This window comes from Agelaius phoeniceus, chromosome Z, assembly GCF_051311805.1.
Source record: "Agelaius phoeniceus isolate bAgePho1 chromosome Z, bAgePho1.hap1, whole genome shotgun sequence".
NCBI classification, from domain to species: domain Eukaryota; kingdom Metazoa; phylum Chordata; class Aves; order Passeriformes; family Icteridae; genus Agelaius; species Agelaius phoeniceus.
In genome coordinates this window covers 65735395-65750484 of record NC_135303.1, presented here as the reverse complement: position 1 = coordinate 65750484, position 15090 = coordinate 65735395, and the positions used below count along the sequence as shown (strand labels likewise).

General features: G+C 34.6%; 1 protein-coding gene across 3 annotated transcripts in view; it reads left to right on the top strand.

Moving 5' to 3' along the window:
* The window catches only part of KDM4C (lysine demethylase 4C), a 249695-nt gene that overhangs the window by 213188 nt on the left and 21417 nt on the right, over positions 1-15090 (top strand). For all 3 annotated transcript variants that reach the window (XM_077171257.1, XM_077171258.1, XM_077171259.1), the window contains 2 exons: positions 3189-3374; positions 10739-10909. In XM_077171257.1, coding sequence (XP_077027372.1) covers positions 3189-3374; positions 10739-10909 — 357 coding nt within the window. The remainder of the gene's footprint in view (positions 1-3188; positions 3375-10738; positions 10910-15090) is intronic.

Sequence of the window (15090 nt, the reverse complement as noted above, 5' to 3'; positions counted from 1 at the left end):
TATTTCCTGCATTCTTGAAAGAAGAATGGTTTTCTTAGTTCTTCTGGTATTCTTTAAGCACAGGGAGGTATTTTTTTATTTTCCTACAGGTACAGTAACATTTTTCCATCTGTTCATATCCATGATTTAATCCTTTTGATATCTGAAGAGTATATGAGTGTAGCACAAAAGATTAATGTGGGTTTGGAGTTAACTGATATAACAATTACCTTCCTTGTATTGCCAGTGAGATAGATTTATTGCATGTTAAAATGGGAATTTTTTCACTTTCATCATGCAAACTTTGGTCTGCATTTACAGAAATACTTATGACCAAGCAGTGTTCCTTTTATATGAGTTAATTTGAAGCAACTTTACTCTTCATCAAAATTACACCAACATGACTGAAATAAGAATATAGTCAATAGTAATTGGACAGCTTGTTTTTTAATAATTATTTTGTATTTTAATAACTATTTTCAGTACTTTCAAGCTGAAACTCTGAAAAGCATTGTGAGAAATGTTTTCTCATACTATGCCAGTTCATTAGACATGTTCTTATTAAGTTCTCTTACAGGGAGGGATGAAGTTTTACTCTAATTTCTGAGGATTGGCTATGGCTATGTCATTTAATTTGTTGCATAGATGTCAGTTTTCCTGACTACATTTCCAGCTTCCCTTTCAGCATTTCTTGCTGACTTGTGTAATATTGCTCTTATTTTTTGCAGCTTTTCTTCTTCTGCAAAGTAGTAAACTTTAAAATATTAATTTAGAAGAGCAGTTGTATGTATATAGAGTTGAAGCTTTACTCACATAGTGTAGTTTTGGATTTTTGCATTTCCCAAGGTTTCATAATACTTCACTAAGATACAGGAGAAACTTACAACCACAGTTTAACGTTTACATATTTGCTCCCTTGTGCATATGCAGCCAGTAATTTAAGGGGACCAGCATTTCCTGCTCTACTGTTACAGTTTTTTGGTTAACACTAGCTGAGCTGTACTTTATTCCTTTTTCTCATTCTCTGCATTTTGTTTGAACTGCATTTTCAGGGTGTTTATTTCAGAACGCATATGGAATTTTTTTGATTGCGGTCTTGTTCATGGGGTTTTTTTGCTTGGTTGTGTGATTGTTTGTGGTTGTGGTTGGTTGTTTTTTTCTTTGTTTTGGGGTTTTGTAATATTCATAAGTGCTTTGGTTTTTCTTCTTCCATTAATCTGATTGTTGACTTTGTGTATATCTGTATGAAAAAGCATACAAGAGGACTTCTGTTATTTATATGAACTCAGTATCTAGGTACTACACATACTAGATTTCAGTTGTATTTTCTATCTGGAATTTCCACTTATTAGGTTCTGAATACATATATATAAAAGAAATCTCTAAGCTCCCTTGGAAAACAGTTACTCCACCTACCTGAAAATGATCTCATTTGCACATGAATACAAACACACAACAAGATGTTAGCCCATGATCGAAATTTCTGAAACATTCATTTTAATGGCAAATCGTCTTTACCTCTTACTAGTCTTTAAACCCAGTGGTGCTACAGTAGAGCTGAATTCAGGTCCTTTTAGTGAGTGATAGCTAAAATTTTTCCTTAAGTTCAGAGGCACTACTCTTAATTTCTGCTTGTGCAAAGCCATGCAGGCAGTTCACTTTCAAAGGGTGAAGATGGGGGCAGAATTTGAAGAGTTCACATTCAGAGTAATACAGGAACTAGAACCAGTGAGCTTGACAGGGCTAGCCCTTACCAAAAGTATTATTTCTGTCACAAACTGCATGCCAGAAGCCATTGAAACTATTTAAGTGCTGAATTATACAATAAAATTTCTTACGGTTTTATGCAGAATATGAAAATCAAGAAATAATGGAGAATAAGTTCTTTGGTCACTTCTGAATAAGAATTAGATGTGAGTTAACAGTAAACAGTTTGAATTACTAATCATGCAGTAAAAACACCCCAAAATTATTTTTACTTATGTTCTCAACATAGGCAAATGAATGTGTTTAGCAATTTGGTGGGCAGCAAATTTAGAAGAAATGGAAGTAAGCAATATTCTGAGTATGTTTTATTGAATTTATTGTTTTGTGTCATTGCATAAAATGTGTTTATAATAGCTGAGATAATTTCATGAACATCCATAGCATTTGTATTTTTGTTAGCCACGATGATAGATATCAGAGGATAATTTTCATATGTGATATAAAACAGTTGTCCATAGAAGTTACTGAAGTAATTATTCTATCTAGTATGCTTGTTAATGCCTTATGGTGGCAAGGTACAGTTCGTCTTGTACTGCCTTTTTTAGTATATTAGAACTTACTAGTCAGACTTAGTTCATGTAGCTTATATCCCTTTGTCTTCTTTTCCTATTGGCTCATTACTTGTGCCACTTACACAATAGTGACATTGTTTTGATGTGGTCTTCTTTTTGACAAAAGGGAAAAAAATCCCAGTGTGTCTTGATACCAGTAAGGCTGTTGACATGATGTTTGAATATATGACATGAGGAAATACAGCCTACTGTATTGACATGATGTTAAATACTCAACCAATGAAAACCAGGATAAAAAATAAAAATGGTCTTAGGAACAGCCTTCAGCTGTAGAATTACTCAAGGGCTTGAAATAAAGAAAATGTCTCTAACTTAGAAGTGATTTATCCTCTGTAACAGGCTATCTGAGGATGTTGTAGAAACTGTTTCCTGAATGTGTTAGATTAGCCATTTTACAAAACATATATATTTAGTCTAGCGTCATAGTGGGGAGCTAAGTCAAGTGATACATGGAAGTCCTGTTTAGCCTGACATTTCAGTTGGACCTATTCTCTTTATTTTTGAGTTTTGTTGTTGTTTTTAGTCAAATAATGTAAAGGGTTTTTGATTTATGAATTTTAGGAGGAGTAGGTTAATTTTCAGAGTATGGAATTTAAAATTAAACTTTTAAATATCTATCTGTCTATCTAGCTCTGTGCTTTCTTGCTGTAGCATTGGAACACATTTAGATAAAAAGGCAAAAATGCTATATATTAATTATATTACTAAGTTGCCTTGTAATTAGTAACTCCTGTTCCTTTCACTGTGTATATTGCAAGATAAAAAATGTATTCATTTGATCACCAATAATTTTTTGGTCTTTGAGTTACTTGCCGGAGTCATTGAAGTTGGAGTAATACAGAAAATATTCTGTTTATTTTGCTCCTACAGAAATGTATCTTCTGCAGGCACAGAGTTAAGAAAATCTCTGGTGCCTGCATTCAGTGTTCATATGGACGCTGCCCAGCATCCTTCCATGTTACCTGTGCCCATGCTGCAGGAGTGCTGATGGAACCTGATGACTGGCCATATGTTGTCTACATCACATGTTTCAGGCACAAGATCAACCAAAATGTGGTAAGAAATACATTTTCTTATTTGTTAAAAAATGGAATTGCAGAATTAAAGTATGTTTCCAGAGAAAATGGAGGAGAGAATCCACACTAAGTATTATCATAATTCTATCTATCATACTTTCATGCATAGCAATCTTTTACAGCTTGAAGGTTTTTCGTTATGCTGTTACCTGGCAGAAGTTATACCTGATATGCCTAACATGTTTTTTAATTTAAAGTCCTTGTTGAGTATACTGTTTTGACAGCCAGAACAAATCTCTGAGTTCTTTGTTTTGTTAACCTGAAGTGTATTATAAATACTCAGATCACAATATCTTGCAAATACTCACAGATCTTGTGAGATAATGGATGTGGTGTATATATAAAATCTTCGTTCTGCAGCCAAAGAGTCTCTTGAAAATATTCAATTATAATTATTCTGTCATCTGGCAAAGTAACACTGGCACGCCATGAAAATTCATGTTATGACTGCCTTTTTATTTCTATTATGTGCTGAGGAAGAGCCTTTAATTTTAGATGAGACACAATCGAGAATTAGTTTAGTGTCTTTTACTTGAATAAATGGTTAGTATCTCAGTTAAGAGAGAACTTACACTATTCATCTTGGGCTTTTAAAGCTGTATTTTGCTTCCTAGCAAACCAGAAGGATTTAACATAGTCTTAGTAAGGAAAAAGCTTGGAAAGTTAGTCAAGTTGCAATTTTTTTTTCTTCTTTATGCATTAGAAATGAAAGGCATAAACCCAGGTAATGTCTGTATCATAGATGTTGGTCTCTCAAGAGCTTGTCAGTGAATCATTGGTCTTAATGACAAGACTTAATAAGACTACTGAAGGGTAGGATTTCTTCCAAGTGTACTAAATTATAATGCCTCCCAACTAGAGTAACCAGTCCTGAGTATTCAAGCTTCAGGTGACATTTTTAAAAGGGATACATATTGTTCATCCCTGTTTAAAATTTCCATAGAATTGTTATTTTTTATAATACTTTTGTTTTCCAAAATGAACACATTAAACCAGCACACTTAATGTGGTTTTAATTTCTTGCAAAAGTTTCCCAAGAAAATGAGTTTGGTTTGAAAAACAAACAAACTTAAACTTCTATCTGTACAGGCAACTTAAGATACTGTACTTGGGGTTTTTGAAAAAAAAAAAAATTGGTTGAAAATTACTAGATTAAATTCATGGCCAGTAAAAATAGGGCCAACATTTCTCAAATGTTTTCTAGTATATTTTTGAGACAAGTCTTTATAATCTAGGTAGTGGGATTTGCATCAGTCCCGTAAATTCCATGCTTTCTTAGTGATTTTCTTGACCTATATTAGGTAGTTTAGAAGAAAAGAAACCCCATCAACTATGGAAAAAAACAGGATTTTGTATGGCTATTGTTTAAGAGATTGTGTGAAGGACATAGAAAGTGTTTTGGAATTAGACTATTACATCCTTTCATGAAACTCAGCACTAACTTTTTTGAAAAGATTCACTATTATTACCCTTTTTTCCCCCCGCTGGCTCAGCTAAAAGTCAGGTTTGCAGAAGAGAAATAAAAGTTATGCTTTTGTGTTTTCAGTTGGGCCAAAATTTGGAAAGAGCAGATATTTTGTTAAAGAATGTTTTTCTGTAAAATTCTTATCTTACTCCTCAGACAAAGGAGATTGCCATATGTTTTTAAATGCTTGGGTTTATACTCCATCTTTTGGATAATTAATCTAATCATGTCTTTAAGCCTTCAGAAGTTTTCTCACCATTGCTTCTCTTGTTATGCTTTTCTTAGCTTTTAGCTGTTCCTTCATGCAGAAATAACATTGCTCTTCACCATTAGGCATAGCAATGTATCTTACTTCTAATCAACTTTTTTTTTTGCCTGTTGTTTCAGTTTCCTTGCTTAGAAGCAGAACAGGAAATGATGCAGACTGAAATATTATACTCACTTAGCAAATTTTTACAGGAGTCAAATAGATTATCTTGTCAGTATGAAAAAAAATCTCTCTGGTATTGAGCAGAAAACATTGTTCATAAAGCAAGGACACTATTATTTCTCCTATTTCAAGGAAAAAATTTAAAATGGTCTGATTTTTTATTAATATAGACTCTAAATATTGTATCTAAATGCTCAGTGACTACCTTTGTCTACTAACTTGGTGTTTGCTGCTTTCTTCAAGTTTAAAATTAAAAAAAAAAAAAAAAAAACAAAAACTCAACAATCAAAGTATGACTTCTGGGCACTAGGAAAAATTGTGGCATATACCTATAGTGGTATTTTATATGTGAATGAATGAGGGTTTTCAACAAAAAAGGCCTACCTAAACAGATAAATGTGTATTATTACTATTACTAGCAGATCTCTTCACCCCGAGCAAGGGCATATTGTAGTGAGGATGTAGAATATGCATCCAACTTATTTATGACCGTGAACTCAAGCAAAATTTTTCAACATACATTCATAAGCCTTTTTCACTGGGGATCAGGTTCTGTATTGTCTTCAGTATTTTAGAGTGCCTTTTTGTTGTCAGTCATTGAAAACACTGGTGGGGTCTTCTGAAGAAAAATCCTCAAAGAGAAAATCAAAAGGGAAAACAATAATCCTTGAATTCATCTGACGCTGCCAAATGAAGTAAATCAGAACTGGAGTTTTTAAATGTTTATATGACTTTTCAAAAGTATTTTTCCATGTTCATAGACTCAAAACTAAGCCTACCTCTTATATTTGCTGAAGGTATAGCTTTAGAAATAGAAATTTGAAATTTGCTAGCAGAAATAGAAATTTGCTAGCAGAACAGTTTTTCTATATGAAGTGTTTTGGGTGATTGCTGTCATTGCCTATGTTATTTTTTATGTAAATTGGACTGTCGATATGCAAGGAAGGCTCTGTGATTTGGTACTTACAGGTTGTGGTTTGGATTTTTTTTTTCCTTTTTTTCTCCTTGACTGTGCTTGTTTCTGAGCATGAAGCATATCCCTCACACATTTCTGTCATCAAAACTGCAAGAACATGTGGAAGTACAGTTGAGAATAGGTGCTGCAGATGGATTTGTTTTGATTAAAAGAACTCATTCATACACAAAAAAGTGAGAAAAAGGAGGTGAATGCAACTGTTCTAACTGAAAAAAAATAAACCCAACCCCAAAAGATCCATATAAGCCCTGCAGATCAGAGGAAGCCAGCTGGAGACACACCTATACTTCCAGCTATTTCCTTTGGAAACTGTGAACAAAAGGGGCTATCTAGACAGCCCCAGTAACATTTTCGAGAATAACGATGTTTAGAAGAGGCAAAGACAAGAGATGCAAATACCTGCTGTTGCTGGTTTTGGAGCTACTTAAAATTATTTTCTACTATTGTCAGCCAGTTGTTAACCTCTGTAGCAAACAGGGAATGAAGGGATGCTGTCCAGTGAAAGCTGTAGATCCTTTTTCTGTTGAATACCTTAGTGATGGAGTGTCATTGTTTTGTCACTGTCTGCTAACTACTGTCAGCCCCCAAACATCTCAGAAAGACTAAGCCACGCCTTCAAAAGGACATGTTATTCAAAAATCATGAGCTAGATTATTTTTGAAATGTCATGAATAATTTCTATGCTGAAATTGGAATTCCAAGGAGTAAACGAGACATGAGATTTAGGTTACGGTATGGAATAAGTCTCAGATCTTTTAGGATCCTCCATTAAAAACTGTAGCCTGAGAAAGTTTCTAGGTATTTAGATGTACATCAGGTATCTACTTCATGATGTTATTATGAATTCATATTGACATAATTTATGTATTTAAGGCTTTTGTTCCCTGCCATATAGAAAATGAAGGAGAAAGTAGTTTTCCCTTTTAAATTTTGAAGTCTGCACACAGAAGGGGAGATTATCTTTCTTTGTATCTGGTTGTTTTCTGTATTTCTGCCACTACCTTAGTTTATTCTTGGCTTTGATACCATTAAAGAAAATCATGCTTTTAAACTACAGCTTTCTCAATAATCTGATAACTACCACAGCTGTTTCTCTAATCTGATAGACTCCCTTATATAACAGCTGTCCTTTCTGATCAAAAAATTGCATTCTTAACGTCAATAAATTGTTAAGATTTTCTGTCAGGAAATGTTTTCTGGGCCATGCAATCAATTACAGATTGTACTTGTGAATATGTTTTTCTGAGAAATAAATTAAGAATCCTATGAAGATAACATACTAAAAAATAATCTCCTTGAGCTAGAATGCATTTTTGGGTTTTATTACTTTTTCTAATGAGAAATGGCATTCCTTCTCTGAAAATTTTATCATTAAGTCAATCTGCGTTGTCTCTTGAAATATTGTAATTTGCCCTCCATCTTCTCTGAAGAGTTACATCTTCTTTTGGAGAAGATTTAAACTCTCTTTGGGTTTCTGTAGTAGAATAATTTTTCTATTATCTCATAAAAATAAATAAATTAATAGTCTCTAGTTTACATCTGATCCACCTCTGCCCCCACCAAAAGCCAAATATAATAAAATAAAAAATTGAAAGATAAATTAACATGTATGTTTACATATGTTTCAAGATTGGATAAAACATGCTTATGGATACTTTATTGCTCCTATGATAATATCAATCAATTGCTATTTATGTAGTTAATTTTTATACTTAGTCTATCTATAGACAGTTAAATTGAGGAAGAAATAATTTTATTATACATACAATGGTTAAATAATTTGTGAGTATGCTGACAACATTATTTCTAGGTGCGCTTGGAAATGCTTTAGGAACATCATTGAGTTTTACTATCTAAGGTGACTTCAGCTAAATCCTACAAATGTCTGTGACAGGCAGAGCCCTGATGCACAGATGTATAGTGTGTGTGTATACATATATATGTATAGCTATATTATATTAGCTGGAGTAAGTTTAGGATTATCCTTTATATTATTTTATATATATATATATATATATATATATATATAAATAATATAAAGGATAATCCTAAACTTACTCCAGCTAATATTAACAAAACTACAATGGGGTGACACAATTTATTGAAGATCCCATTTGCAGTTGGTGACCACCCAGAGATTACATCCCACCAGTGATGATCTGCATTTTGTTTTATTTTTTTGCAGAATTCTGGTTATTTCTTATATATAATGTTGGATACTAATTAAGGTTTTCTCTCTGCTTTTTTGGATTTTCTTCATGGTCTCTAATAGGTAGTTGTTTTACCAGTGTGAGGTCCATTTCAATAGGAGTAGGTGATGGTCTGTGATACATTGTGTAATTGTTTTTAATCAGTTGTTGGGATGTCACTGGGGCCAAATACAAAAAATCACACCTGATAATCTTAACAAAATTACAAATACAAAAATTAGAGTGATTTCTACTAGGCAAAATAGCATCATTGTTACCAATTTTTACAATAGCACAAGCAGTTCTCAAGCACACACACCCTTTATCAGTATATACCAGCACAGTTTTCTGATCAGTGACTGGATGAATCTCTAAGTGGCAAATACTCTGTTCAGTGTCAAAACACACATCTTGAGCATTAATAGTATCACCCCCTTCCTATATGTTCAGAGCTGCTATTGCCTGCATCCATAACTGTGCTTGTATACAACTGAAAGCTAAAGATACATTATCTTGAACTGTACTAAGTGCTTCTACTATTAACTTGTGGTCTTGGTCCCCTGCCTTCTCCCACTTTGGCAGTACTTTTGAAATCTGCCACTGGCTAGTTCCTAATGCCAATAGAGATGACTGTAAAGGCTGTTTCAATTTTGCTAGGCCATCTGCTGCAGTGGCCAGCTTGTTCATCAGTATTTCTGAATCAATTCCATTTAAAACTCCCAATCCTGTTCCTAATGTCTCAGTTAGATCCTTTCTTATTCTGCTCCTGAGGTGTACTTGTCTTTGTAACGATGTTGTTCAGCCTACAGAAGTGGCACAGAATACTTGTACTTGCTATGCCCTTAGTTTTCAGGAGCAGAGAGGTTTAAAAATTATAAATCCCATAAATAGATCCAAGAAGGAAGCCCAATAGTGACAAGAAGTCAGCAGAAAAACAGAAGTCTTCAAGTTTAGGGTGGGTTTTTCCTCTTACTCCAAAGCATTCACTTTACTGCTAATACTCGAAATCTAACTAAAAGAATTGATGCTGTTCTTTATTCTCTTCAATTCTACTGATAAAAATCCAACAGCTGTAGATTTTCCAGATTCTCATAAGGCAGTTTTAAGACTATTATATTGACTGAAAAATTTACTGCCTTTGAAGGTTTCAAAAGCAGTGCTAGGAAATTTGATGATTACTTCAGTGTGAACTGTGTATAAAAGTATTCTTTTACAGTTTATATAAACATTTCTAATAAAATATAGGTATTCCAGTGCACATGCTTCTTACATAACTAGAAATCTTCAACTCTTTAGGTGTAGCCAAACCCACAATAGCTCCCCTTTGCATAAAAACAATGGACCTTTGTTCGATACTGAGTAGTTCAGCTTATGAGAAAGAAGTGCCTTCTGTGTTACTTGGATGAGAAGATACTGATTTTATATTTCCTGGTAAAGAAAGTTGCTTTTAAAGTGAAAGGTTCAAAGGGATACAGTAGTTGGGAGCTGAGATGTAACAGTTGACTATATGGTGTGAGCTTCCAAGTGATTGCCTTCCTACAAAGTTCCATTGATTTTATAGTTATAAAATCTGTCAATTAGTTATTGATGTAGAATTTTTGCATAATTTAAAAACCCTGCTAGTCTTCTGATTTATATAATTAGCACTGGAGATTTGTAAGTGAAAAATGAAAAAAAAATATTGTTACTGATATACTATGCATATAACTGATGAAGAATGATCAGTGCTGTTTGAAGCTTTACAGCAAAAGCTCTGCACAATGTGGATTAAGAAGTTTCTCACATACACTGCTGTAGACAGCTCTGGCAAGAGCTGGACATGCATTTAGTTATTGCATCTCACTGGGCAAAATTTCATTCTATTATGTGGAATCATACAGGAATCCAATAGTTCAAAATCTCATAATTTTTAAAAAATCACAACCATACTCTTGGTTCATCACACCTTATGTCTTCAGAAAAATTCTACAAATTACCCTGCAAACAAAACTAGCAATTTTTTTCTAATTATATATTATTGATGGAATGCAGAATAGTTTTAAGGCATCAGTTGCAGAAGTATGCTTTGATGTAACATTCTTCGGATGTCATTTGTTTTCCTACAAAGTGGAGAAATTTTGTAAGTAAAAGAAATTATGTTAACATGATTGAATTAATTTAATTTGAAGTTTTTATCTTGAGTGCTCAGCAGTCATCAACCCTCTTTTTACACTGATAAATTTTTTTATGAATAAGCTGGTATTTTAAATTTATTTTTTCTTTTAAATTCTTCTTTTTTTTCAAGAGAGCTAAAGTATGTGGGAAGGCCATTACAGTTGGGCAGACAGTCATCACGAAACATAGAAATACACGATACTATAGTTGCAGAGTCATAGGAGTGACGTCTCAGATTTTCTATGAAGTCATGTTTGATGATGGCTCCTTCAGTCTGGATACTTTTCCTGAAGACATTGTAGTAAGTACTTTCTCAGACTCCTATTCATTCTCATTTGTTTTCTTGATTTTTTGTTTTGGGGTGGGTTTTTGTGGTATTTGATTGTTTTTCTTTTTTAAATTAGAGAGTTGGAATCTCTTGAATTAATTCCTATGACTTTGAGAACATAACATCTTAATATTTAGTTCATGTTTGTTGCTTTAACTGCTGAGAATTATTATTTTCTAATGGGCTTCCAAGCTTTGGTTGTTCTAGTCTTTGCCATTTGACCAAATGAATCAAGAATAATCTTAGAAAATCTTTTAATTAAATAAGAAATATGTATTTAATTAAGAATATGAAAGAGGGAATTCCATATATCCTTCTCTGTCACTTAGAGATAACCTGTAAAAATTCCTTGCAGAATAGAAAACTTCTGCTGTAAAGAACAGCTTCTGAAGAACAGTTCTTCAGAATCTGTTTTAACAGCTTGTTTACACTTCCTGATATTTAGTTTGTGAGATTACATTAGTAATGATAAAAATCATTAGGGAAAAGATAGTAGTTTATCTATGTGTATATAGTGTATTACATTTTCAAAAGGCAACTGAGATTTTGATTTCCCTTATGCACTTACATGAACTACCATGGCTCTCGTAACTGTTGAAAACCACATTGTGCACTTGGCACATATGAGCAAAATTTGCAGCTGGAGAAAGATTCCGTTTCCCTCCATGTTTGCAATGAATACATTGGATGTTAAGCTTTGTGGTGTTCATCAAGTGCCCTTTGACATCTTTCTCATAATGTGACTCTAATACTCATTTACCTTCATGATGCTCTTGAGTCTTTTATATGCTAAGCTAGGACTTTTGATATACTTCCTACTAACTTCCAGAAGTAAAAGCCTCCAGGGACCACTGGTAGGCAAAAGTGCTGTTTGTTGCAAGACCACTTTTCACTTAGTCCTGTTCAGTATGTAGTGGGGAAGAGCCTGGCTTACAGAGCAGCGCCAAAGAATGCTGGCTTTGCAGCAGAAGGGATACAACTCCTAGGAGCACTCCACATTTTTCTCCTGTGAAAGTCTTTGAGCTCTTCTGCTTTTTGCAGACCTAATATTTTCCTGAAAGGAGCATTAACTGACATGTATCAGTAGAAATGATACTGTTCTTAGAAGCTTCTTAGTTATTGAAAAGTCTGGCATCTTTTAAAAATATGGTATTTGAGAGGATGCATTTTAGATTGGAAATTGAGCTGTTCTCGTCCCAGTGGTCTGAATAGAAGTCAGTCACCAAATCTCTCTTACACATCTTCGAAAATTTGTCCTTTAATGCGAAACACTGCAAAAGTCTCTGTTAATGATCAACGATCATGACATTCTGATTTAGGATGATCAAGATACCAAGTAAATGTGGCTATGTTGTTATTAGAAGCCCCTTCTGTAAATGCCTGCTGCATCAAGGATCTGGTAAGGCAAAGGTGAAGAACTTCTTGTTGTCCTAGTGGGGAAGTCTGATCTGGAGCTAAGAATAAATTTAATCAGGTCTGGATATGCCTCAGTGCTTCACAGATAGTGGATGAACAACATATAATTGTTTGATGGAAACACCAAACGAATTTCACATTTCTTAGAGAAATGTTCTTGTATTTTCATTAGATAATGTACCTGCAGCAGTTACTGGAACTGCTGAAAAAAGTGGTTCTTTTCTTCTTCTCAGACTAAAACTTACTAATCCATGCAATGTGCATATCAGGTGTTAGTCCTGCTGGGAAGACTTGTTCATCAGATCTGGTGTAAAAGAAATGTTGCTGCCTGTTGAAGAACTTATTTTTCTAATCTGTTTTCACTGCTCACAAAGATAGCAGGAGCTTTTTGCTCTTCCAGGATGTGCTGAATCCACTACATAATTTCAGCTCAGCTCACAATAAACCAGAATTCCAATGTTCAGACACAGTGATTTATTTTTTAGGAGGAAGATAGGGAGCAGCAAAAGTTCAGTCTTGAAGCTTCATGAAACTCTCTTTGCATTCAATAACAACCAAATCAGGGTATACACTGATCTCTTCTCATGTGTATTTCTCTTGGTTTGTGTTAGCATTTACTAAATATATGAGGTGGGAAGTTATTAAGTGTTTTAACTGTAGACACATATTTAGATTTTTTAATTTCAACATTATTTATTTCTTGGGTGTTATACCTGATTTCTTAGACTAATTACTCCTCAATTACAGGGTTTAAACCTATGAGTTAGCTGTCCAGTATGCTAACCAACCTGTTTTCCTTCAACCCAGAAGGTGTTAGAGGTGTAAAGAAGTATATGGATACTCCTGGAAGCAACAGCAGGACAAATCCCTCCTGTAATTCATGGCAAGACTTCAGTAAGGGGGACAGTACATGATATCTTAAAGGACATGAGATGACAGCTTTCGTGGTTAGTTTAATGATGCATGGACACAACTAGGGAGTGCATATACTGCAGCCCTGAGTAACTGATACCAACAGACAGCATTTATGTGTGCCACTTGCCACTTGAAGTATTAATGCTCCCTAACTTGTCAAACAGCCCCTAGCACAGCTCCAAGAACATTACTGTTCTGACCAGTAGGCCAGATGTCAGTTCACAGATTATGCATCAGGATAATCATGAGTTCTTTGGTCTCTTCATTTAGGGGAGGGTATTGCACAATTCCTTCATTTTTTGTTTGTTTGTTTGTTTTGTTTTGTTCTTTTGTTTGTTTGTTTTGTTTTTTGTTTGTTTTGGTTTTTGTTTCTTGTTTTGATACCTAATGGCTATGGCACTGGCATATCATCGAATTTTGCTAGAAGTTATTACTCTTGGTATATAGCCAGAAGATTTATTTGTTTCTGTATATATTGTGGCTGCCAATATGCTTTATATACATATATGTGTAAGATTTGGATGAAGTTGTTCCCATGTTACCTTACTAAAATCACAAAAGAACAGGGAGGCTTAGCAGTATCCATGTTTGGGGGGAGATGAATACCACCATATTATATTGATTGCAAGGAATAAAAAAAATAATTGCAGAGTGAAGCATATCTATTGAGAGGTCTGATTACAGGAGAGCTGAGCACACATCTCCTGAAGCAGCAAATGTCCTTCTAGGCTATTGCCCTCTTAAGTGCCCTGGTCCTTCAGTGATGAGTTTACAGAGAATTCTTCGATATCATGGATTCACCTGGTGGTTATCTAGAAAACTAGGTGAACAAAAAGGAGTGTAATTGCTGCCATGACATAACCACACTGTGTTTTAGTTTACTTGCAAGTGTATAAATGTTGGTGTTATCCATTGAGAAGGTGAAGTTGCACTGTGGGTAGTCATGTCCACAGCCCAGAGTGAATTTACTTACTAAAATCTATAAATCAAATAACATTGTTTTAACACAGTAGCTTATGGAATGTTGCTGTAATTATTCCTTAAAAGCAAGAGCATATTAAGTGTTGATGAAATTAGATGTGTTTGGAAGAACAATTGATCCTGTATTCAGGAGTTCATGAGGATTTTTTGCAGAACCACAATTTGGCAATTTTCTGAGGTTCTGATAAAATCCAGAAAGCATCCTCTTAAAAAAAATATGTATTAGTTCTGGTTAAGGCATTCAGATTACAGCTGTCAAAAGCAGGAATGGGAAATTAATTTTCACAGAATCATATAGGTAAGAAAAACTTTTAAAATCACTGAGTTCAACCATTAACCTAATACTGCCAAGGCCACCACTAAACCATGCCCATAAGTGCCATCTCTTCATGTCTTTTGACGGCAACCAGGGCAGCCAGTTCCAGTGCTTGATAACTCTTTTGATGAAATTTTTCCTCATTTCCAATCTAAACCTTCACTAGGGCAACCTGAGGCCATTTTCTCACATCTCAGATCACATTTCACAAGGCAGCACTTGTTGCCTAGGACAAGAGACCAAATGGCACCTGGCCTATAGCCTCCTTTTAGGCAGTTGTAGAGAGTAATAAGGTCATCCCTGAGCCTTCTTTTTTCCAGGCTAAACACCCCCAGCTTCCTCACCCAGTCCTCACAGGACTTGTACTCCAGGTCCTTCACCAGATCCGTTGTAATTCTTTGCACACACTCCAGCACCTCAATGTCAGTCTTGGAGAAAGGGGCCCAAAACTGAGCACAGGATTTGAGGTGTGGCCTCACCAGTGCTGAGTACAGGGGGACAATCCATGTCCTGGTCCTCCTGGCCA